General features: G+C 41.6%; 1 protein-coding gene across 1 annotated transcript in view; it reads left to right on the forward strand.

Annotated features, from left to right (window-relative positions):
• The window catches only part of pcdh15b (protocadherin-related 15b), a 288,259-nt gene that overhangs the window by 24,178 nt on the left and 238,232 nt on the right, over positions 1–25,849 (forward strand). Inside the window, exons 3-4 of the mRNA XM_077206152.1 lie at positions 22,924–22,938; positions 23,284–23,349. Of these exons, the coding sequence (XP_077062267.1) occupies positions 22,924–22,938; positions 23,284–23,349 (81 nt within the window). The remainder of the gene's footprint in view (positions 1–22,923; positions 22,939–23,283; positions 23,350–25,849) is intronic.

Here is a 25,849-nt window from a genome sequence, read left to right on the forward strand (position 1 = left end):
TCTTCAAACCAAACTTAGGTCTTCATCTGACAAATTTTGAATCCCATCTGGTTAGAGCGCTTCCTAAAATGTTTCCGCATTAAGTCAGTAGGCAGAGAGCAGGCGCCTGCTCTTTTGTGGCTGTTCGAACACATTCGACCATACAAGCGTTCACACTATGAAAGCAATCTGGTCGAATGTGTTTTCGACTACCTCTGGAAGTGGTCTAAGGTGGACATTTATAACCCGTTTACACCTTTATTTAGTGTTGTACACTTGTGATCGGATTGCTTCTTAATACCAGGTGTAAACAGGGCCACAGCTTTTGCTGTTTTTTGTTGCTTAGGTAAAATTGAGCTGCATTCCAATAGATGCCAAAACTCATTCTGTTTGATGGTAGCTTTAAGACAAAACGAACAGAGAGGATCATTTACTGTGAGACTCTACTTGTCACTGACTTCATTTCTCAAGCTGTCTCTGCTGAGGTTCCTGTCCTTTAAATGGAGGTCTAGAGAGAGCTATCCTTAAGCATTCCCATTCATATCGATGGTAGTAGCTTGCCTGATATATTATTTATAATTGTCCATTGAGAAAACCCTTTTTTAGAACGGTATGTGTAGTTGTAGCAGCTAACTGGCCCATGCTAACCAACTAAACCTTGTCCTTTTGGTCCACTAAGTTTTGATACTATTACATATTGTATGTTTTCTGATGGATTCTTACCCCTGCGGACTTGAACTGAACAGCTGACTCTTCCCATATTGCAGTGTGCGAGAATACAATTAGACTAACAGGTTAAAGTTGATAGTGGAATTGGCCTCGTACGCTCCATTCTCACTTGAACCATGACCACTAGAGTTCGGCAGTCCAGCTTCCCAGGCGGTTTGTCTTTCACCCCCGAAGTTGTACCCTCTCCATTCCGGGACGTGGTTTTGCCAGAGTAGGTCAGCTAGGCACAGTGTCCACTGAATGCTAACTAAGGACAAGGCCGAGATTCATTCCAAGAAATATAATCTCATTCATTTTTCATCAGACTGTATGAATTCGCAGCTCAGACATGCTTCATTGCTAAACATTTCAGTGGTCATTAGAATTGCAATAATGGTTCCCTTCAGGGACGCCACGCGGTGTGAGTCAACATGTTTATATTGTATCAGGTCAGAGCTGTTCATAATGCATAATACACTGCAGACCCATTGGAGTTGATGATGCTTTCTCCACTCAAAGGAGGTCAGTCCTCATATAAAGACTTAAAAGTAATTTAAAGTAAATTTGGCTTGTGGATTAAAGTTATGGGATACATAACAAGCAAAAAACAGCCGGTTATTGTACGTGTGCCATCACTGCAATTCCCTCCTCGTCTTCCTTCCAATCATTGCGTCCTGGCATGCATTAACACCCAGAACAGGTTCAATTAAAATTATAAAACACTCATGCAAACTTTTGTACTTTCAAATTCAAAACAAATTAAATTGATTGGAAGTTTTTTTGCTGAATGTTCTTATCTTCACACTTATTTTCTGGCAAGAGCTGTGACTTACTGTAAGCACAAGGGCAGATTGATGTATAGGAGACGTGAAAAGGACCAAGCAGCAGACAGTAGTGAATGGCTCCCCGTGGAGACATCCATTCCACTCAGAAGGTAGAAGTTCAGAACTTTGACCTTAGCTGTGATGGATGTGTCCCGCTGGACAACCATGGTGCAGTGTGTTGACGTGGATGTCATTCCTGCACTGCAACCTGTCCTTTTATTTTTCTAGCGATTCTTCATAGAAACCCTGGGGCAGTAAAACCATAATCCACAGATACTCAAAATGCACAGCTCAGGGGTCACTTTCAGAAAATGCAGGGTGCTCAGGGGCCAGTGAACAAAATGACCTGGTATAAAAAAAATCTATCTATCTATCTATCTATCTATCTATCTATCTATCTATCTATCTATCTATCTATCTATCTATCTGTCTGTCTGTCTGTCTGTCTGTCTGTCTGTCTGTCTGTCTGTCTGTCTGTCTGTCTGTCTGTCTGTCTGTCTGTCTGTCTGTCTATCTATCTATCTATCTATCTATCTATCTATCTATCTATCTATCTATCTATCTATCTATCTATCTATCTATCTATCTATCTATCTATCTATCTATCTATCTATCTATCTATCTATCTATCATATAATTCTATTCTGTTATAAAACTGGAAAATACTCAACACATTTACTGTAATTCATTTATATAGTCCAGAAAAGCAATCTTCCATAGTAATTGGATAGAGTGTTTTAGGAATCGTTCCATTTTTTGTGTTAAATTGTCTATTTTGCTATCATTGTCTATCAAGCTTTTGACATTTGGGAGCTATTTTCTTGCAGTCTGTCACTATGCACAAATCACTGATTACAGTATTTGCATTTCCTAATGCTTGCTTTACAATTATTAAAAGGGAAATATTAATTGTGAAACCTTCTGTAAATGCATCAGATTACACAACCACATAAATGTCATTTAAAATATACTAAGTTGCGCACCCCAAGTAAGACATGTGGTGCGGTATAAAGAAACTAGACACTACACATTATGAATTGTTGGGATGTAACCAGCTTTGCTGATTATAAAGGGAGTGTGCATGTGTATTGTTGACCCAGAAACTGCTAAGAAATTCTCAAAAGATGTCCAAATTTTGGTGGGGGGGATGTACTTACCTGCCATATACTTTTCAGTTATTATCTTCTATTTTTTTTTTTAAATCATCTTGCCTTTTGCATTTCTTATGTATTGCTTGGACCTTGGATATTGTTTGCATTGGTTTATTCCGTTTTTTTAAGCACATTTAAAATAGATGTACAGTATTGCCTCCCTGTAGAGCCATAAACTCATACAAATGAACCTAAAATAATATGTCATACTACTTTCTGTACAACATTCACAAAAAAAAAAAACACTCCAGATGAATTATCCATAATCATAGTTTTTCAGACAGGCTCCACACGGCAAAATAAATGCTTTTCTTACTTAGTTTTTTTTTGTTGTTGTCTTGTTTCCAGTTCAAATATCTAAAGATTCAAGATGCATTTACTAGACAAGTAAAATGACATAAGATATTATGTCTTGTTTTCTGAAAAAAAAAATCTAAATCAATCAAAATGAAGAGAGTTTTTGCTTAAAACTAGCTAAATTATCTGCCAATAGGTTAAGATAATCAACCATGTTCCCTATCAGGGAACTCGAGCTGCGTGACAACGCTTTGGGAACGCCCCTGCGTGAGTGCGTCATGAAGCAAGTATGAAATCAGTCCAATGGCGAGACGGAACGTCATAGGCGGGTGACGTCATCGACCAGGAAACTATACAAGCACCCCAAAACACAAGCGCGTCAGCTTCTGAGTCTTCAGCAGGCGCTCTGTGTGTGAATATATCAGTCTGTGTCTCAAAGTGTTTTTGTCTGTCCTTAGAAATTGCTAGGCAGGAGTTTTTCACATATAAAAAAAACTATAAAGAGACGATATATATATATATATATATATATATATATATATATATATATATATATATAATATGGCGAGCGAACAGCAGTTCAGAAAGTGTGTTCATCCCTCCCCACGTTATATCATGGGTGGGGACACTCACGATCTGTGTGTTGTTTGTATGGGAGTGTAGCATGCCCAGTCAGCTCTAGAGGGAGCTTGTTGCGAGCATTGCGAGCGTATGTCAATGAAAACGCTCCGCTCCCGCCGAGCATTCTTCCATTCTTTCCTGACCTCCACACCGAGGTGTCGAGGTCATGGAAAAGACCAGTGTCATCCAGAATATTCAGCCAGCAAACATCTGTTTATTCAAATATTTCTGGGGCTAAGAATTGGTTATGGGGCGATGCCTAAGGCTGAAGAAACGCTAGCGAGCCATCTATCTCCAGATACGGCACTGTCATTTAAGACACCGGCATTGCCCACAAAGCCGTTAAGAAATACCTCGGCTTTGGTGGGCAAAGCTTACTCGGCGGCAGGTCAAGCGGCAGCATACTTACATACTATGTCGATATTACAAGCATATCAAGCAGATCTTTTAAAAGATATGAGTAAGGGGGATGAAATAAGTGCTAACGTAATTCGAGAATTACGTCAAGCAGCAGATCTTTCTCTCCGTGCCACCAAGGAGACGGCCAAATCAGTGGGCCGTTCTATGGCAGCCTTGGTGGCAACGGAGGGACACTTATGGTTGAATTTGTCCAACATGAAGGAAAAGGAAAAATCTTTTCTCCTGGACGCCCCGCTTTCAACTGCTGGCCTCTTCGGTGACTCAGTGAATTCGGACATCGAGAGGTTTCAGGAAGAGAAAAAGCAGGCGGCGGCGCTCCAGAAATTTCTCCCCCTCCGTGTTCATTTCTCCGGGGCTGCTGGGCGGGAGCAGCCACGGCCGTCGAGTAGCTCCTCACACCGGGCGCAACAGAAAAGGAGTGTAGCATCTCGTGCTCCTCCCCAGCAAGACTGGGCCGAGGCGCGGCGCTCTCAGACGAGGTCTTCCAGGGGCAAGGCCGATCTGAGGACGGTTATTGTCGCCAGGAAGGCTTCGTCGAAGAAGAAGCCCTGACGCCAGAAACGTCAGGGTACTGAGGGTGATCCCCACCAAGAGAGAAAGGTGTTCGCTGCAGTACACAGCGCCCGTTCTCTCTCGGTGCCCTCAGGGGCCCGTTCTGCCAACCCCGCCTGCCTGCCGGGGCGTAGACGGTCCCAGCGAGCGCTTTCCCAAGGGACGCTCGCCCGCTCTGAGGAGCGGTTTAGAGTGGTCAGATCAGTTGTTCCCTGCTGGTGCGCCGTTACAGGGCACTGTGTCTGCCACTCAAAATATTCCAGAGGCCAGTCTCGAGAGACTGGTACCCTTAGTAGAATTTTTGGCAGAGTGGAAAAGCCTTCCAAATGTATCTCATTGGGTCCTGCAGACTATCGAGAATGGGTACGTGATTCAGTTCAGATCACGCCCGCCTGGCTTCCGAGGGGTTCTGCCCACAGTGGTGGGCCCCGAGCAGGCTCTGGTTATGGAACAGGAGGTGAAAACTCTCCTGCTGAAGGAGGCTATAGAACGAGTTCTTCCTCCCAGCAGAGAGTTGGGTTATTACAGCCGATATGTCATCGTTCCAAAGAAGGATGGGGGGTTGCGTCCAATTTTAGATTTGCGCCTGTTAAATCGCTCAGTAGGGAAGCTCAAATTCAAAATGCTTACTCTCAAGCAGATCGTGTCAGAGATCAGGTCCGAGGACTGGTTAGTCACGATAGATCTAAAGGACGCGTACTTCCACATTTCCATCCTTCCACAACACAGGAAGTTCCTGAGGTTCGCTTTCGGGGGCGAAGCGTACCAGTATCGGGTTCTTCCGTTCGGCCTAGCACTGTCTCCCCGAACTTTCACGAAATGCATGGATGCAGCTCTGGCTCCGCTGCGACTCCAGGGCATCCGCATTTTAAACTTTATCGACGATTGGTTGATTCTGGCTCAATCGGAGCATCAGGCGATTCGGCATCGAGATGTCGTTCTCGCCCATATCAAAAAGTTGGGGTTGAGGCTCAACGCCAAGAAGAGTGTGCTTTCTCCAGTACAGAGGACCACTTTTCCCGGGCGTGGTTTGGGATTCGACGACGATGCAGGCACGTCTGTCTCCTGCTCGTATAGCTTCGATTCTCTTAGCCGTCAAACAGGCAAACCTAGGCCAGTCCCTCACTGTAAAAGAATATCAGAGGATTCTGGGTCTGATGGCAGCAGCGTCCAACGTTATAACTTGCGGCCTGCTGTACATGAGACCACTGTAATGGTGGCTCAGGACCAAGGGGTTCTCCTCGAGGGGAAACCCGCTCCGCAAGATCAGGGTCACGCGACGGTGTCTCCTACTCTGGCTATGTGGAAAGAACCTTGGTTCCTGTCCCTAGGTCCTGTGTTGGGGGCTCTGTGTCGTCGTGTAACACTAACGACGGACGCCTCTCTCACAGGTTGGGGGGAGATCATGAGTGGTCACTCGGCCCAGGGTCTGTGGCAGGACCATCATCTTCATTGGCACATAAATTGTCTGGAAATGATGGCGGTGTTTCAGGCTCTGAAACACTTCCTCCCAGACCTGAGAGGTCACCATGTTCTTGTCTGGTCAGACAACACATCGGTGGTCTCTTATATAAACCATCAGGGGGGTCTGCGTTCGCGCCCGTTATACAAGCTGGCTCACCAGATCCTTCTATGGTCCCAGGGGAAGCTTCTTTCACTGAGGGCGATTTATATTCCGAGGTATTTGAATCATGTGGTTTTCCCTAAGTCCTCCAGCCCCTCTGGGGTTGGACGCGATGGTACAGGAGTGGCCGAGGTCACGACTGTACGCATTTCCCCTGATTGCTCTGCTCCCAGGAGTTCTGGAGAGGGTTCGCCGGGACGGGGTCAGTCTACTGTTGGTAGCCCCGTACTGGCCGGCCCGAGTTTGGTTTGCAGACCTAATTTCTCTCCTCGACGGCTCTCCTCTGGAGATTCCGATGAGGAGGGACCTTCTCTCTCAGGCGAGCGCGTCGATACTTCACCCCCGCCCAGATCTATGGAGGTTGCGGGCTTGGCCTCTGAGGGGGCCCAGCTCATAGAATCTGGTCTCTCGACTGAGGTCGTGGAGACCATCCTCCACTCCAGAGCTCCGGCCACTAGGAAAGTATATGCCTTGAGGTGGAAAATGTTCACCTCTTGGTGTGGATAGCACCAGCTGGACCCAGTTAACTGCCCGGTGGGTGCAGTGCTGGAATTCCTTCAAGAGCGTTTCTCCACAGGGTTATCCCACTCCACACTGAAGGTTTATGTGGCGGCCTTATCTGCTTACCACGTCCCTTTGAGTGGTGCTTCTCTCGGGAGACACCCACTTGTAACCCGTTTCCTTCGTGGCATTCTGAGGCTGAGGCCAGCAGTTCGCACGAGGGTGCCGACCTGGGACCTGGCGGTTGTTCTAGAAGGTCTCTCTCTAGCACCGTTCGAGCCCATTGAAGAAGTTTCGGAGAAATTCCTCACTCTTAAAACTATCTTTCTTCTGGCTATATCTTCATTAAAAAGAATAGGAGATATCCAAGCTCTGTTGGTCTCTCCCTTGTGCTTGGAATTTGCACCTGGCATGGTGAATGCTTTCCTCCTCCCTAGGCCGGGATACGTTCCCAAGGTACCAACCAATGTGGTCAGGCCTATTGTACTGCAGGCTTTCTTTCCTCCTCCAATTCTGACGTCGGACCAAGAGAAACTAAATCTGCTTTGCCCTGTTAGGGCCCTAGATGCGTACGTCCACAGAGCTGCCCTGTGGAGAAAGAGTGAACAGCTATTCGTTTGCTTTGGACCCCCTAAGAAGGGCTGTCCAGTATCTAAGCAGAGGTTGAGCAAGTGGGTGGTCGAGGCCATCTCACTTGCCTATGAGTCTGCCGGTCAGCCTTCTCCTTTGGCTGTCCGGGCTCATTCAACCAGGAGTATGGCTGCCTCTAAGGCTATCCTGTCATGAGTATCAATCCAGGATGTTTGTGATGCGGCAGGCTGGTCCTCGCCGCACACATTCGTGAAGTTTTATCATCTCGACTTCAGCTCCACTCCAGGGGCGCAGGTGCTTTCGTCCGAATGTGCGCTCTGACTTCACACGACGGACACTTGCTCGTATGGCGACGTTGGTATTAGCGTTCCCAAAGCGCTGTCACGCAGCTCGCGTTCCCTGATGGGGAACGTCTCTGCTTACGTATGTAACCCTAGTTCCCTGAAGGGAACGAGACGCTGCGTGTCTATGCCATACTCCCAGCATGCCCGTGAGCACTTGCTTCAGTCTTATCAGAAGCTGACGCGCTTGTGTTTTGGGGTGCTTATATAGTTTCCTGGTCGATGACGTCACCCGCCTACAACGTTCCGTCTCGCCATTGGACTGATTTCATACGTGCTTCATGACGCACTCACGCAGGGGTTCCAAAGCGTTGTCACGCAGCGTCTCGTTTCCTTCAGGGAACTAGGGTTACATACGTAAACAGAGACGTTTCCGTTTGAATTACAGTTTTTCTCAGTCGCTTTGGTGCATTTCTCACATCACTATTTACATTTGCACAACAGTTAATGCAGTTCTCAAAAAAATCAGTACAAACTGCAAAACCTAGTTGATAACCTGCAAAAGCGTGTCACTTGCTCAAAATGGATAGCTCATTCCTCAAAAGCAAGTATTCATGTCAATGAAAGTGTCAGTGTCATCAAGATGAAAAGTCCTGACACCATTGTTTATGAACAAGAGAGTCAAATGGCGTTGTCATGTTTTCATTATAACAGTTTACTCTGTAAATGTTTTCAAATGCAAAAAAGTCAGATCTTGGTGACACTACCTGAAAATGCTCAAGACATCACTATATACTATTTGCTAAGACATTTGAAAACTACAGTAAAGTTACACATTACTGTATTTAGTGAGGTAACTGAGTACAATTAACTGAATATGTATGTTTCACATTTTTACTGCATTTGCTCTTTGCAATTCTAATTTGTTCACAGCATTGTGCAAAAGACAAAATACACCCTTATTTACAACAAACATAAACTCCCTTTGGGTAGAGCTGTGCACAACTGTTACAGTTTTTCTCAGTCGCTTTGGTGCGTTTTTCAGATCATCCCTAACATGTGCAAAATAATAAGTGCATTTCTCAGAACAATTTGTACAAACTGCAATATATTATAGATATGTTTCTAAAGCTAGTCCGTCACTAAAAATCCTTAGTACATCTCTCAAAAGTAAATATTCATGCCAATGATCATGTCAGTGTCATCAGAATGATAAGTCATTGAGTCATTGTTCACGAACAAGGTCGTCAAAATGTTTAGGCATGTTGTCAATTGTAACTGTGTACTTTGACAGTATTACCTGATGTAAACTTACAGTAGGCTTCAGTTTGGATGACAGTTACTGTATTGAAATTGCACAAGGCTGCACTTCAATGGCATATATCAATTTCAACAGTACTATTTACATATTACTGTATGTGGGTTATTGATAGAAAGAGAATGGACAGGATTTTGTTTTTCACAGCTTTTACTGTACTAGGGATGTAACAATATATCATGTCACAATATATCGCAATACAAAAATCCAACAATATGTATCGTGGATCGTGACAATCTGTATTGTGTGTAGTTCACCCAAAATACTGTAAAAAAATTCAAAAAGAGTTGTAGTGTCAGTACTACATTACGTAAAATACTATATATATATATATATATATATATATATATATATATATATATATATATATAATGTTGAATATAATGTATAATACTGCAATGGAGGAATATTTGTGGATCCTGATAATGCCAAATGTCTAATGTTACCAGTAAAAGTGTCCAACATTATTTTAAATATATCTAGTCAGTTCAAGCATTCATCTAAAATAATTCTGTATTTTCAGCTTCAGAATCATGAATATTGTTATTCTGGTGTCTTTATTGTCCTGTATTTCCAGCACTATTCATTTACACACACACAATGTGATACCAAAATTAGCATTTTAATCAACAGTTCATTTTTTGTAAATTTTTTTATCAAATGTCTTGGAGTATCGCAATACTGTAATATCGTATCGTGAGTTCAGTATCGTGATATGTATCGAATTGTGACATGAGGGAATCGTTACACCCCTAGCTTTTACTAGTGCTACTTTATGAAAGAAAAAAACTAAATAATTTACAGTAAGAAAAAGACAAGGGGCACAAAGAAAAAAAAAAAAAATTAGAAAGAAACACAGGAAACACCCCTAAGTTGTGGTCTGTCTATATGCTTGCTAATTGATTACTGTATTCATGAGATGCACCTTTGAGTAATTTAGACAACTGGTTGATTGTTGGTTGAACTAAGACTTTACATTCCTTCATGAGTGAGAGTCAATTTCACCTGCACGATTCATCAATTCACGTTTTTTTACAAAAGGTCTAATAGAATTGTGTAAAACTATGCTTGACAGTTATGACAAATAGTTCAACAATTTTGCATGTAATGGCTTATGCAAGGAACTAATGCTTAGATGTTTTTAGGGGTAAGATTATTCAACAGAGAACCATATACTATGTTTTGATCAACATGACATGAGCAATTGAAAATGTGGAAAAAAGCTGACACTTGTACATTATCAATTGCAATATGTACAAAAGCAATTGCAATTTGTTCAAAGGAATAAGAAATTGCTTTAATGATGTGCACAAGTGACTAGATGATTTGGAATGTGTACAAGTAGTATCAAGAATTGTACTTTTGATCTAAGAAATGCACCAAAGCGACTGAGAAAAACTGTAACAATATTGCAGTACATATTGGAACTGAACATACAACATACATAGTACTGTAAATCATTCATGCACATCCAGACGTTCCTCTCTGTCTGGCCACATTGTTTCACCTGAGAGAAATTGTTCAATTTAGGAGACATTTTCAGAAAAAAAACAAGATACAAAAATTTGTAAAATTTGCTTGACAGATTTTGACAACTAGTTCAACATTTTTGTATGTGATGGCTCAAGCAATGAAATGAGGACTATAAGTTTTATATGGAATGACTATTCAGCATTCACAAGTATTGTTAATTTTGACTGACATGACATAAGCAAATGATAATGTTATAAAACAGCAGAGAGTTGTATGAAAGCAATTGATGCATGTCCAAAAGCACTTGCAATTTGTTGGAAGGAATGAGAAACTGTTACTATGATCTGCACAAAAGACTAAATGTTGTGGAGGTTGAACTAACTGTTGTGCAAATTTAAATAGTGATGTGGGAAATGCACCAAAGCGACTGAGAAGAACTGTAAGATCTACACCATTGGGAGATAGTTTTGCTTGTTTAATTTTGATTAATTAATTAATTTTTTGACAAAATGGCTAAATCGGTTTATCTTTTCCACCAAAATAAAACAATAAAATGGTTAAATTCAAACAGCTTTAATCCATGCTGTCAGGCACATGTACAGTAATTAGTTCTCTAAGATGTTTCTTCAAAGCAAACCATTCCTTTCATTAAAAACCATTCCATTCCATTCAATTCCATTCAGAGAGTGTCACGTAACATGTATGATGATCAATAAGATGATTCAATCAGCAACGAGTTGGGTTGACTTCTGTAATCACAGCATGAGTAATTAAACCTGTTAGATCAGAGCAGTCTCAGATGCATCATGGAAGATTTGACGTACTAAGGTTTCATGCATGTCTTTAATGTTTATTTACATTTTATACTGCAGAAGAGGGAAATGGCAAATATGGTGTTAACTTAAGTTTAGATATTACAGTATTTTCAGTTTTGATTTTTGTTTTTTACTAATAAGGGCAAAAAGTAAAATAAAATTTAAAAAAATTAAAAAGTAGATTTAAATGAAAATATGACTCTGTCACCAGGTATTTAGACAATCTTTAATGAACAATTTAGAGGTTGATATTATTTGTATCACATTAAAACAGCATAGTGATAAATTATGATAAACCTCAGTAATAAACCAAACATTTTTGTAACATCTATGCTCTGTATTTGTGGCTCTTCAGAGATTTATTTCTGGTGTATCCAAAAGGTCAATGTTTATTAATTATATGATAATATTCTTTATTCATATTATTTCTGTCCATATTATTAATTTATGATGTATGACTTATCAATATTATCTTTAAATTATTATTATTATTATTATTATTATTATTATTATTATTATTATTATTATTATTATTATTATTAACCTTTATTTAACCAGGCAAGTCAGGCAAGAAGAAGTTCTTTTTTTCAACAACAGCCTGGCAGGAGAGTTAAAATCTTCTGAAAGTTGTACAAACATACATTACCATACACACACATATACATTCATTTAAAACATTTACAGGCTGTAATAAAAAACGTCTCGGTTTCGTACGTGACCCTAGTTCCCTGATAGGGGACGAGACGCTGCGTCAAACGCAGTGTGAACGCCCCTGTTTTGTGCGTCATGAAGCACGTATGGAATCAGCCCATTGGAGAGATGGAACGTCATAGGCGGGTGACGTCATCCACCAGGAAACTATAAAGCACCCCATAAACACAAGCGCAACAGCTTCTGATAGGCCTGAAGGAAGCGCTAGCGGGAATGCCGGGAGTATGGTGGAATGACGCAGCGTCTCGTTCCCTATCAGGGAACTAGCGTTACATACGTAAACGAGACGTTCCCTTTCAAGGGAACTCGAGCTGCGTCAAACGCTGTGGGAACGCTAATACCCACGTCGCCATAGGACCAAGTGACCGCAGAACTAGCGCACAGAGGACGAGAGCACCTGTGCCCCAGGGGTAGAACTTAAGTCTAGGTCGTAGAACTTAATGAAAGTATGCGGTGAAGACCATCCAGCCGCATCACAAACGTCACTGAGGGAAACTCCTGACAGTAAGGCTTTAGAAGCCGCCATACTCCTGGTAGAGTGGGCTCGTACAGCCAAAGGTGAAGGCTGACCAGCCGACTCATAGGCAAGTGAGATAGCCTCGACCACCCACTTGCTCATTCTCTTTTTAGACCCGGGACACCCCTTCTTGGGTGGCCCAAAGCACACAAATAGTTGTTCTGACTTCCTCCACAGGGCAGTTCTGTGGACATAGGCGTCTAACGCCCTAACAGGGCAGAGTAAATTAAGTTTCTCCTGGTCAGACGACAGAAATGGAGGAGGACAAAAGGCCTGCAGAACTGTAGGTCTAACAACATTAGTAGGGACCTTGGGAACGTAACCTGGTCTAGGATGCAGAAAAGCCTTAACCATGCCAGGCGAAAATTCCAGGCACGAGGGTGAAACCGACAGAGCCTGCAAATCTCCGATTCTCTTTAGTGAGGAGATAGCAAGAAGAAAGATAGTCTTAAATGTGAGAAACTTCTCAGGAACTTCTTCGATAGGTTCAAGAGGAGCTAGGGAAAGACCTTCTAATACGATGGCCAGATCCCAGGCCGGCACCCTCGTACGAACTGCTGGCCTCAGCCTCAGTGTGCCACGAAGGAAACGAGTTATAAGCGGGTGTCTCCCAAGAGAAACTCCACTGAAAGGGACGTGGTAAGCAGCCAGTGCCGCCACATACACCTTTAGTGTGGAGGGGGATAGCCCTGTGGAGAAGCGCTCCTGCAGGAATTCCAGCACTGCACGCACTGGGCAGTTAACTGGGTCCTGCAGGTGCTCTCCACACCAAGAAGTGAAGAGTTTCCACCTCTTGGCATAAAGCTTCCTAGTGAATGGAGCTCTGGAGTGAAGAATGGTCTCAACAACCTCGGTTGAGAGACCAGAGTTCATGAGCTGGGCCCCCTCAGAGGCCAAGCCCACAATACTGGGCGGGGGTGAAATATCATGCTGCCCGCCTGAGAGAGTAGATCCCTCCTGACCGGGAGCTCCAAGGGAGAGCCGTCCAGGAGAGAAATCAGGTCCGCAAACCATACTCGGGCCGGCCAGAACGGGGCTACTAATAGTAGGCTGACCCCGTCTCGGCGAACCCTCTCCAGAACTCCAGGTAGCAGAGCAATCGGGGGAAAGGCGAACAGACGTGACCTTGGCCACGGCTGCACCATAGTGTCCAACCCCATAGGGGCTGGATGGCTGATGGAAAACCACAGATGACAATGCGTGGTCTCCTTGGAAGCGAATAGGTCCACCACGGCGCAACCGAAACTCAACCAAAGGAGCTCCATCACCTCGGGATGGAGTCTCCAATCCCCCGGCCTCGGCCCCTGTCTCGACAGGGAGTCTGCTACCACATTCAAATACCCAGGAAGATACATTGCTCTCAGAAATAGTAACCTCCCTTGGGACCACAGGAGGATCTGACGGGCCAACTTGTAAAGCCGGCGAAACCGCAGGCCCCCCTGATGATTTATATAAGAGACCACCGACGTGTTGTCTGACTGAACTATAACATGATGACCTCTCAGGTCTGCTAGGAAGTGTTTCAGAGCCTGGAACACCGCCAACATCTCTAGACAATTTATAAGCCGCGATAGATGATGGTCCTGCGACAGCCCTTGGGCTGGACGACCACTCGTGACCGCCCCCACCCTGTGAGGGAAGCATCCGTCGTTAGCGTTACGCGACGACAAAGAGCCCCCAACACAGGCCCTTTGAATAGGAACCAAGTTTCTTTCCACATGACCAGAGCACGAAGGCAGTGTCGCGTGACTTTGACCGTGCGGAGTGGATTTCCCCTCAGGGAGAATCCCTTGGTCCTGAGCCACCACTGTAGCGATCTCATGTACAACAGGCCGCAAGGTATAACGTCGGACGCTGCTGCCATCAGACCCGACAGTCTCTAAAACTGTTTTACAGTAAGTAGCTGGCCTAGCTTTACTTGTTTCACAGCTGAGAGAATCGAAACGATGCGGGTCGGAGCGAGTCGCGCCTGCATCGAAACCAAAACCCAAACGACAACCAGAAAAGTGGTCTTCTGAGGAGATAATACACTTTTCTTTGCGTTCAGCCTCAACCCCAACTTCCTGATATGAACGAGAACGACATCTCAATGTCGAACTGCCATCTGCTCTGTCTGAGCTAAAATCAACCAATCGTTGATGTAATTGAGGACACGAACACCCTGAAGCCTCAGGGGCACTAGTGCTGCGTCCATGCATTTCGTGAAAGTGCGGGGAGATAAAGCTAGGCCAAACAGAAGAACCCTGTGCTGGTACACCTCGCCCCCGAAGGCGAACCTCAGGAACTTCCTGTGTTGTGGAAGGATGGAAATGTGGAAGTACGCGTCCCTTAGATCTATCGTGACAGACCAGTCCTCGTATCTGATTTGTGACACGATCTGCTTGATAGTGAGCATCTTGAATTTTGACTTCCCTACCGAGCGATTCAATAGGCGCAGGTCTAAAATTGGACGCAACCCCCCCATCCTATTTTGGAACGATGAAATATCGGCTGTAATAGCCTGACTCCACACTGGGAGGAGGAACCCGTTCTATAGCCTCCTTTTGAAGGAGTGCTTTCACCTCTTGTTCCATAACCAGAGCCTGCTCGGGGCCCACCACTGTAGGCAGAACCCCTCTGAATCTTGGTGGACGACACCTGAATTGGATAGCATAATCCCTTTCTATTGTCTGCAGGACCCAATGAGATATTTTTGGAAGGCTTTTCCACTCTGCCAGAAATTCTACTAAGGGTACCAGTCTCTCGAGACTGGCCTCTGGTGTAACTTGAGCAGCAAATGCAGCGCCCTGTAACGGCACACCGGCAGGGAACAACTGGTCTAACCGCTCTGAAACCCTCCTCAGAGGGAGCGAGCGATCCTCGGGAAATTGCTCGCTGGGACCGTCTGCGCCCCGGCATGAAGGCGGGGTTGGCAGAACGGGCTCCTGGGGGCACCGAGGAAGAATGGGCACCGTAGAAAGAGGTGCACACCTTTCCGACTCGGTGGAGACCACCCTCAGTGTCCTGCGCGCCGTGGCGCCAGGACTTCTTCTTAGCCGAAGCCTTCTTAGCTAATATAACTGTCCTCAGATCAGTTCTATTACTGGGAGATTTCGGCTGAGAGTGCCGCGGCTGAGCCCACTGTCCAGCAGGTGGAGCACGAGACGCGACACTCTGCTTCAGCGCCCTATATGATGAGCTCGCAGACGGCCGGGGCTGCTCCCGCCCAGCAGCCCCAGGGATATGAATTTTTAAAGGGAGAAATTTCTTAAAAGCTGTTGTTTGCTTTTCCACAATTTACACAATTTACAGCATCGCCAAATAAACCCAGGGGGGAGAGAGGAGTGTCTAAAAGGAAAGCTTTTTCTTTTTCTTTTATATTTGTCTGATTTAACCACAGATGTCTTTCTGCGGCCACCAGAGCTGCCATAGATCGACCCACTAGCTTGGCCGACTCTCTGGTTGCGCGCAGGGATAAATCAGCAGCCTGACGCAGTTCGCAAACCAAGTCAGCACTGACCTCCTCACTCTCACTCACGTCCCTCAGCAGGTCAGCCTGGTATGCCTGCATAATAGACATAGTATGCAGACATGACGCAGCCTGACCCGCCGCCGAATAAGCTTTACCCACAAAAACCGAAATATTTCTAAGAGGCTTGGTGGGTAATGCCGGTGCCTTAACAGATGACGCAGCCTCGAGGGAGAGAAAACTCGCAAGCGTCTCTTTCACGCGAGGCATAGCCGAATAACCATATGATTTTGCCCCCACAATATTAGAATATGTTGAAGTCTGGTGACTAAACACTCTATATGACACCGTTTTTTTCCACGATTTCGACACCTCAGTGTGGAGATCGGGAAAAAACGGCAAGCATCGGCGTGGAGGTTGCACTCGTGACGGCAAAAATCTCTCATCTAATTTTGATTTAGAAACAGACTCCTGTCTAGTCACTGGCCATACAATGCTTAGTTTTTCTACAGTTCTTGTTAATACCTCCACTAGCTCATCACTTTCGAGTTCCCTTGAAAGGGAACTGTAGTTTTTTTAAATGCAGATATTGAAATATATATCTCTAATTTCAAAGCACATTACAATCATTTGGAGCAGCAAAACCAAAAGCGGAACGACCATAAACAGTTTACTTCCTAGGGATAATTAAAATATGATTAGATGATCTGGTTGAATACGTACTAACATGAGGATGCAGCAATTCTCATAGATATTTGGGTAACACACCTACTAGGACTTTATAAATAAAAATATACCAGTGTATTTCCCGTCTAATATGAAATGACGTCCAATTTAAAAGGGAATACAGTTCACAGTAATACGTTCTATAAGGTGCATTAATCAGTCTAAAAGCTGCATGATATAACACTTATAAAGACCATTAAAGACTTTTACGTGCATTCCTATACACATCACCATAGTCAAACAACGGTACATGTATCCATATATTCATACCAAATGAACCTTCATCATATACAGTATTTATGTAGTGTTATTCAAGAATTTGCTTGTTCCTTTATGTTAATAGATATTTTGGTACTCGTGTTTTGTCAGATATTGGGCGCTTTCCATCAACTGCCTGAGCGATAATGTTTTCCAGAATTAGCAATTTACGGTACTAGGTGTGCTTTTACAGAAACAGTGTTTTGCACAACATAAGATATGGTATTTGAAAAGTGGTAGCTTTGCTGTCTTTGTTCTAAACCACACTTCATATATCTATACTTGTTTATATTTACAACAGTCACGACGAACCGTCACAACGACCTAGTAGTAAATATTGCACTGTTACACAAGGAATCATTCTGTTTGACCTTTTCTTATCAGACCAAAACACACCTTTTTTGGGGGGGTGGGGGTGAGTTTCCTGCACTTAGTCATATAGTGTATATGTTCATTGCTCTTGTTTCTCTACTTATGACTTATGTTTTCTTTCCTTTACTTCAACATTGTACTCAATAGTTAAAAGTTTATTATCATCATTTAAAATTGTTCTTCATTGATTATTTCATTTATTCAACAAAATAAAATAATATTTCCTCCAACGTCTTCATCTGTCTGTATCTAACTGCATATCTCTTGTCCTCATCCTTTCCTTCCTGTTTGCTGGCTTGTTGCTGAGTATTAATTTTTTTTTTTTTTCTGTGATTACTCCCATTGGCTCCACTCCAAGTTTTTAGAGGTGTGTTATCTAAAGCATTTGTAAGACCAACTCTCATCGTCTTGATTTTACACCTTTGATTTTGCAGTGAAACCTGGTGCCATACATTTAAAGAATACTTCACCCAAAATTACAATTCTGACATTTACTCACCCTCACAATCAATCAGTCAAATACTTTTTTTTTTGAGTGGATCAAAAGGTTAAACAGAATGTTTACACTGCTCTTTTCCATACAGTGAAGGTGGAAGGTGACCATGGGGTATTAAGCTCCATAAATGGCAAAGAGGTTATCTGATAATGACTTAAATGTTCCTCACGCAAAGCTGATATGTAGAATTGGAATGATTTCAGAAAAGTTGGAATATAGTGCACTGTTGTATGGACCAGTGCTATTTTAGTATCATTGACACATTATTTTCATTTCAGTTATATATATATTTGAATTTGATTTATTTTTCTATTTCTATTTTAATTTTAGTTAAAATGTTTGTAATTTTGTTGTGCGGTTAAGTCATTTTTAATAGCTTTTTTAAATGTTAATTTAGTACATCAAGTTAAACTAAATGCAAATTAGAATCGTTGCATTGGCAACTAGCTAAAAGAAAATAGTTTTAAAGTTTTTTTTTTATATATATTTTATTTGCATTTCAAATAAATGTTTTTTTATGTTTGTAGTTTCAGTTCTATTCTATTCTATAACTATTCTAACCCTGTTATGGATTACAAAAGAAAGACCATCATGTTGTTCCAAAGCATATTTAGTTGAGTAAATTATGGCAAAGTTAAACATTTTGGGTGAAATAACCCATTAACAGTGACATATTTGTTTAATAACTTCAGGCTACACAACACAAATCCGGATCGATTTGAGAACGGAGTTTTGTTTCAAAGCGCTCCCCATTCATTCTAGTGTTTTCAAGAATTTTCCAAAAGTTTCCTGCCCTCACTGAACCGTTGGAAGATGCTTAAATCATCTTACTGCACATGCATAAAACATAATAAAAGCTCACTGAGATGATGAGAGACCAGACATAATAAAGTTCTCACTCTGTTCTTCAAGATCACTTTATTAGCAAAATCTCTCACCTGGTGCATTCAGCTCGAACTGAATAGGCACTCATTATATTGTCTAAAACGCAATTCGCCTCATAATTTCATCATTTTTGCAGGAATGTAATTTAAAGACTGTACAAAGTAACATATGTTTAGCAGTCTGAGACAGTGAATGGCACATAACAATATATAATGGTTTCTGTTCTGAAATAAGACATCTGTTATGATGTATGTGGTCGACAAATGTGACCTCCGGGGGACGCAGCCTTCGAAATGAGAAAATCGCATTGATCTGTACAATATGTGTCACATGACTAAACATACATCGTTCTTTTCATACAACTCTGTTAACACAGTCCACATTACATCCACTTGTCTTCAAAAAGCTTAGTTTTCCGCAGGACAAAAAGATGCGCTTTCAAATGCATCCGGATTAGCGTAGACGTAGCCTCAGAGACTACAGAAACACTATGCTGTGGTTCTCACCTCTGCTGAAGCTCATATAAATTTAGGTCACCTCTTAGGCTAAAAGAAAGTAAGAAAATAAAAGCTTATTGGTGTAGGGTGCTACTTGGAACCCAATTTGTCCGAAGTTCATCAATGATAACTATGCTTCTGCCTGAGTCATACTTTTCATTTGCTAAGTATAAAAGGGCCCAACAGCCATGAATCTTTAATGGGAACACAAGATAGTTGGTCTTTCCTTTGAAACCCTGCTCGCCATCATAGGCCTAGTTGCTAAGAGAGCCCAGCTTGCCTCGGTTTAATGTGTCAGCACTTCTGATGTTACGTAACGCCACACAAATGCTATCAATCTCTAATTCATGAGCGGCAGGCCAGAGACAGGCCTTGGAGACAAAAGCACAGATGCAAACGGTCGTTGTCACAACACAGCAAACTAATCCCAGGAACTTTTACTGTAGACTTGACCTTCATTTGATCTTCAAAGTATTAACCTTTGTGTAACGGGACAGTTAATTTCCTACTTGTCCTCTTTTGTGAATGAAGCGCGGTTTAGCGCCCCTGAAGAAAACCCATTTTGTTCATAATCACTGATCTGTGTTGCAGATTTCGTGGTGTCGATTTTGTATGATTTATAGTCTACTGTCTTCTTCTCATAACTTGCCATTAATTTTCGGATAAGAGTACGTAAGGAGGAGAGACCGTTGGAGAAAAGTCAGCGAGTTGAGACCTGATTCCCCCCGCTAGCAACAGCAGTCGTAGATCTGGTCTTGCCTACCGTGAAGGAGCATGTTAATCAAATCAGTCACTCAAGGACTGCAGCGTAGCACTGTCTCATTGCTTGCCACTGTAAATCAAGAGAATGGGATAAGTCAGTTCCTGCACTGCTGGGGGGAAAAAATAAAGGACGCAGGACTCAAGCAAAATGCAGCTGAAGCTTAAAGTAGAATTAGTTGGATGGTACAAGGTTAGAAATTAGAAGTTGAGGATTTAAGAGATACTTTGATGATTTGAAGTTGTGGATTAAGGAGATGCCTTGTTAAACATCTTGTTGATTTTCCTGTTAAAAAGCAGTCCGTTCTTTCCATTGTCTCTCTTGTAACTTTAAGATGTGACATGTCTGAAGAACATTTGCTAATGACAAGGCAATGGCTTCGAAAAATGCAATCACTATACTGTCAGGAACAATTATATTTATGCCAATCATCTCTTTGTTGTTCTTAATACATGTAGCACTGATGTAGAAATTGCGTTGGACTCAAACTGTTTGCAGCCCATTTTGCTGTCAAGCTGTACAGCGATTTGGACAAATGGGACATGTTTAGGATCATCATCCTTGTTGGTCATGGAACAAAATTATGTTAACCATTTGGGGGTTGAGGTGTGAAGAACAACTAGAATAGGTAACTAGAGAGTATGTCAGCTCAATTTTGGATCCAGCTTCTTATGAAGACTTCAGATGCCCCAACACCTGTGAAGAGACGGTGCTAACTCCTGCAAAGACTTTAGATGAAACAAGCTCTGAATCGACATGCGCCAATGATACATTTTTCTATATACCCTAATCATTTGTTAACAAACATGTATTCATTACTTCAATGTTTCTGCCATAAATTAATAGATTGTTTAAATTAATCTATTATTAGCTAACTGTGTGATTTGTATATGCACATTTCTCCAATACATAACTTGGACACTGTCACCACTGATAACAGATCACTCTAAATTGTAATGTAGACACATGCATTTTCTGTAAAGCTGCTTTGAAACAATATGCATTGTGATAAGCGATACAAATAAATGTGAATTGAATTGTATTGAACATTCTTATCAATCTGTGATTTGATTTTTGAGTTAACGTTAAGGTTGTGGTTGGCTCTTGTCATTCTTATCAACCAGAGTTTAAGGCAAGGTTTAAGGCTGGTAGGGCTGTCACTTTTGTGAAAAAATCCTGTTAGATTTTTGAGACATATGTGTTCATTGAATCGATTGTAAAATCGATTTTTCCATGTCTAAAGACGTTTCCATTTTCAACACCAAATATTGGCAAATCCACGGACAACTATAACAGGCATTAGGACGAACGTAAAGAGGGCGCTTGAGACGCGCACAAGTCTTATAAATATTTCTGATGATTTATTGGCGTGAAGTTTTTTGCACAATGACAAACAGGGATTGAAATTAACACCCGCCAAATTCGGATAAAAATGAACTTTGGCGGGTTACGCTGTCATATCACGACTCACGAGTCAATTTGGCGTGTTTCTATGTTTACTCACTTTGCTGGGGAAGTTCGTGTGAGCCAAATCTGCGTGGATTTAGCGCAAATACGCAACTCGTGAGTCCTCATGATATATTAAATACAGCGTATTGCGCAGAATCTGCGCATTTCTGGCTTGCTTGAACACACACGTCACTAAGCAACAAATAACGGCGCGCTTGTTCACTTGCACTGAGGTAATAGCAAATATTAAAAAGCATTTGGTTAACAGAACAGACATTGTTATTTTCCAACATCCTACATGTTCTGTGTACTGTATTAATCTGTCTACCTAAAACACATTTTTGGTTAAAAAAAAGGCAGTTAAAATCGATTCCCTATTTTCGTTTTCGAAACTTGTGTTGGTTGGTCCGATCGATTGTGCAATCGATTTTCGAACGTAAAGTGACAGCCCTAAAGGCTGGGGTTGAGATTCAAAAATCATTCTTATCAACTCTACATTTTCATCGGTTTTAAGACTTCAAGTTAATGGTTAAGGTTAGATTGAGGCATGTACTTTGTTGTTAAGGGCTTTATTAGTATGAAAGTATTGCTGTTCCAGGAAAACTTGAAGATATTGATCTGGGTACAATTTGCCCTAATTGTCTAACTCATGGTCCAGGTAATTTGTGACAATGGTCTTGCCAATTAGGCCATGTTCCTGGATCAACATTTTTGTTGGTATTGAATTAAATGTGTTTACCACTAACTGGGTTTTAAGTGTGTAGCTAGTTTTGTGTAGGGTAAAGGGCTGGGATTTAGGCTAGACTAACATTCGTTTAATGACCCTCTGATTTTAGCAACCAAGGCTCACTGGATATATGCCTGTAGCAACAATTCTAGAAAAGGGAGATGTTTTGTGAAATTTCTGGTTATGTTTGTGACATCTTCAAAGTAAAATGTCCAGGGAGTGGCACTACAAGCATGTTCAGTATTTTCAAAACATAAAACTTGACCTATATGGCAACGCTTTATTAATTTGTTTGGTGTACATATTGCAGTAGTTTGAAAATTAAATGTCTTTTAAGTTCTACAAGGTCAATGCTCTATTGGATTTGAAAATAATTCTTTATGAATTGATAATCTGCCCCTTTAATCATAATTGTACTACCACTAGTGTTTATTTCAGCTCGAAACTGCAGTGAATTATATGTATTGGTACGTTTTTGCCAAAAAAGGAAAGTTGTCCATAACTGTTTGTGGTCCACTTACTATATTTTATTCTGAAGAAATATCCTCATTGGTGTTGGAACAACAATTCATTCAACCAATCAGATTTCAGGGTTAGATTTTTGGTTATGGTTTCTTATAATCTGAAAAGGAATGTTCTTTCACGACCAATATAAGATGGCATTGACAAAATCATGAACACCTTGAGGTCCACTAGAAAATAAATGTACTCGAATGAACAACACTTGCACTGTTTGTCTTTTAAATTTTCCATGTATTTGTCTCTACTCTTTGGTTATTTAGACTCTTTGGTCTTATCTCATGAGCATTGAATGAAAATTTGATTTTGTGCTTCTTTCTCTTTTTTTCTTCTGTCTTTCCTCACCTTTCTGTCACTCCATCCTCCTCCTGCTCTCTGCCGATGACACTATCTGTAACTCCAGACTGGCAGTATGAGGGTAAGACAATGTATCTTATCTTTCTGTTACTCTTTTGTTCTCTCATCGGGCATGAGAGCACACCTCTATTAACCCTTCACAACCCCAGTGGTAACAGCTCTCTCTATACACATAAAGAAATCATTTTGTAAATCTATCTTTGACTTGTGGTCCCGCGGTCCCAGTGGTGGATAGGTTACAGTACTCATAGATCTTTTTTTTATGTGCAGGTTGTGTGACTTAATGTGAGCTGAAATTGAAATGTCTTGTTTAGTATGAGTTACATCGTGGTCTAGACTGGATGAAATTCTGATGTCTCTTTTTTCCATTCCCTATTTCCATTTACTCTGTGTCCTTGCTTTTCAGAGTGCAAGCTCTCCAGAACAGGCCCACCTGCCACCATTGTAGCCATAGATGAGGAGAGCCCTAATGGTAAGTCTATATTGTTGGTTTCTTTTTTACTCAGCATTTCATGAAAATAAAATGAAGGACAGTGAGTTTGAAGGTGTGTGGTCAGAATTCTTTACAGCACTTACATTTAGTCATGAAATTCAAGTCTGCCAATTTTTGGTTTGGCTCAGATTATCTGTGATGGACAATTTACTAAAAATGATTTGTGGCCACTCAATGAGGCATTTTGTTGTTGTTTTGTTGCTGATTCACCAAAGGAATTATGCCAATATGGTAATAACAAAACATGGGTTACACTTTATTTGGATAGTCACTTTAGACATTCTACTAACTATAAGTCACTTTTCAACTACATGTCAACCAACTGTCATTAGAGTATTAGTAGACTGTAGTAAACTGTCAGTAGACTGTTAGGTTATGGTTAGGTGTTAGGGTTCGGGTTAGGAGAACAAGTTGACTTGTAGTTGCTAAGTTACATTTATTCATTTAGCTGACACTTTTATCCAAAGCGACTTACAATTGCTATATATGTCAGAGGTCGCACGCCTCTGGAGCAACTAGGGGTTAAGTGTCTTGCTCAGGGACACATTGGTGTCTCACAGTAGATTCGAACCCGGGTCTCTCACAAAAAAGGCATGTGTCTTATCCACTGCGCCATCACCACCCCTATACGGGGTGTATAGGGGTGGTGACAAGTTACTCTATATAAGTTACTTATAGTCAGTAGAATATCTGTTGGGGGACCAACAAAATAAAGTGTTAGCAGATATTAAGCAGACAGTCTACCAGTACTCTAATGACAGTTAGTTGACATGTAGCTGCAAAGTTACTTACAGTTAGTAGAATGTCTAAAGTGGACTATCGAAATAAAGTGTTACCAAAACATGTTCATAAAAATGGGCTGAATGCAATTTGAATGGTGCAATTCCCGATCGTGCAGGTCTGTTCTGAATGCTGGGTTGTGGAGAATTCTGGTCCGCAAGCTCTTTATTCGATTTTATTTTAATTTAGTTTGTTTCAATTTAGGAATGCACCAATCCTGATTTTTTATGGGCGATTTATATTTTTTGCAAGAAAATGGGCCGATTTTGATACCAGTTGCTGATTGTTTCTTTCTTTTTTCTTAAAGCTACTTTATTAGTCTATTTGCGCTATTACAGACCAATCTGGTCTTAAATGAGAGGCAACCACTGCATTTTAATCAAGATCCAAACAAATATGCTACACACATGTAGTTGTTTTTGTTTTAAATTAGATGGTATCATTTATACATTTAAAGAAAATTATGCAATATAAAACAAACCTGCTCAAAACAAAAACAGCTGAAACTACTGAATGAATAAGCAAATCTGACAGTAAGGGGCCTTATGGAACAGTAGCAAAATAGCATTTCCTTGGATATTGCTGTACACAAATCAGCACTGCGCTTATAAACACTAAAAATAACTGGTTCATAAGAGTCATTTGGTTTTGAATCAGACTAAACTAATCATGCAAGGACACCAACTAAACGAATACCTGTTTTCTTGCCATTATTTTGTGGTGATGATCTTTTACATATAAAAGATGTGTGCTTGTGCAGAAAAAAAACTCACAAATTACTTAATTTAATACTCATGATACTGTGCAAAGAGTTCCTGGTTAAACTGTATTGTTGGTGGTTAGTTAATAAGAGGCAGATTGGAATACAGCGTACAAAAGTGGCGCAACTCTCCTGTGCGGTTTCCCTTCTATATGCGCTAATTGACAGTGATTAATGTGAACAGATTTGCTCCGACCCACTGGAGAACATTATTTTGGCAAAATGTGTATGCTGCACTGATGAAAGCAATTTTTGTTCTTCACACTTATCTTAGACCTCCCATGGTGCACCTCACCAGGGTGCAGATGCACAGATGATGTAGAATATGTTGCTACTTTGATGGGCCTTTTAAAGTACTGTCTTTTCATCTTCTCTTCATCTGCTCTCTGTTCTGTGTGCTCAAATTCTGAGGTGCTATAAGAAGGTTTCCATAGAAAATTGACAGCTTACAGGTGTGATAAAGGGTCAACACTTTTGCTGACCTCCTACTCAGCTAACAGGGAATGTTCTGTGAACATTCTGGCATGATTCTCTCAAAGTTATGAGTAAACATTCTTTCAGTGATGGTAATATAAAGTTTGGTAAGAGCTATCTAGGCTTTAAAGGGGACATATTATGCAAAATTCACTTTTACATGGACATAAATGTGTGTCAGCCATGTCTGTACACAACCACCCTAAAATGGTTGAAATCCATCCACTCCTCTTTTTTTAATTCCCATAAATCATAAGCAGAGTCTCAGAACAAGCCTTTGTGTGCAGTGTGACATCACTTATGCATAGGCCCCGCCCACTACTATTGATGGACTCTGCCTTATTAGCATAGGCCCCGCCCTGAGTGACATGTACTCAGTCCGTCATGTTTATCTCCTCGCCAGAGCATTTAACAGCAGCATTCAAGTAAAAAATGTATTCTTACATAACTAAAGTTATTTAATCA

This window comes from Siphateles boraxobius, unplaced genomic scaffold (genome assembly GCF_051911475.1).
Source record: "Siphateles boraxobius isolate OS27281-9 unplaced genomic scaffold, OSU_SipBor_1 55, whole genome shotgun sequence".
Classification (NCBI taxonomy): domain Eukaryota; kingdom Metazoa; phylum Chordata; class Actinopteri; order Cypriniformes; family Leuciscidae; genus Siphateles; species Siphateles boraxobius.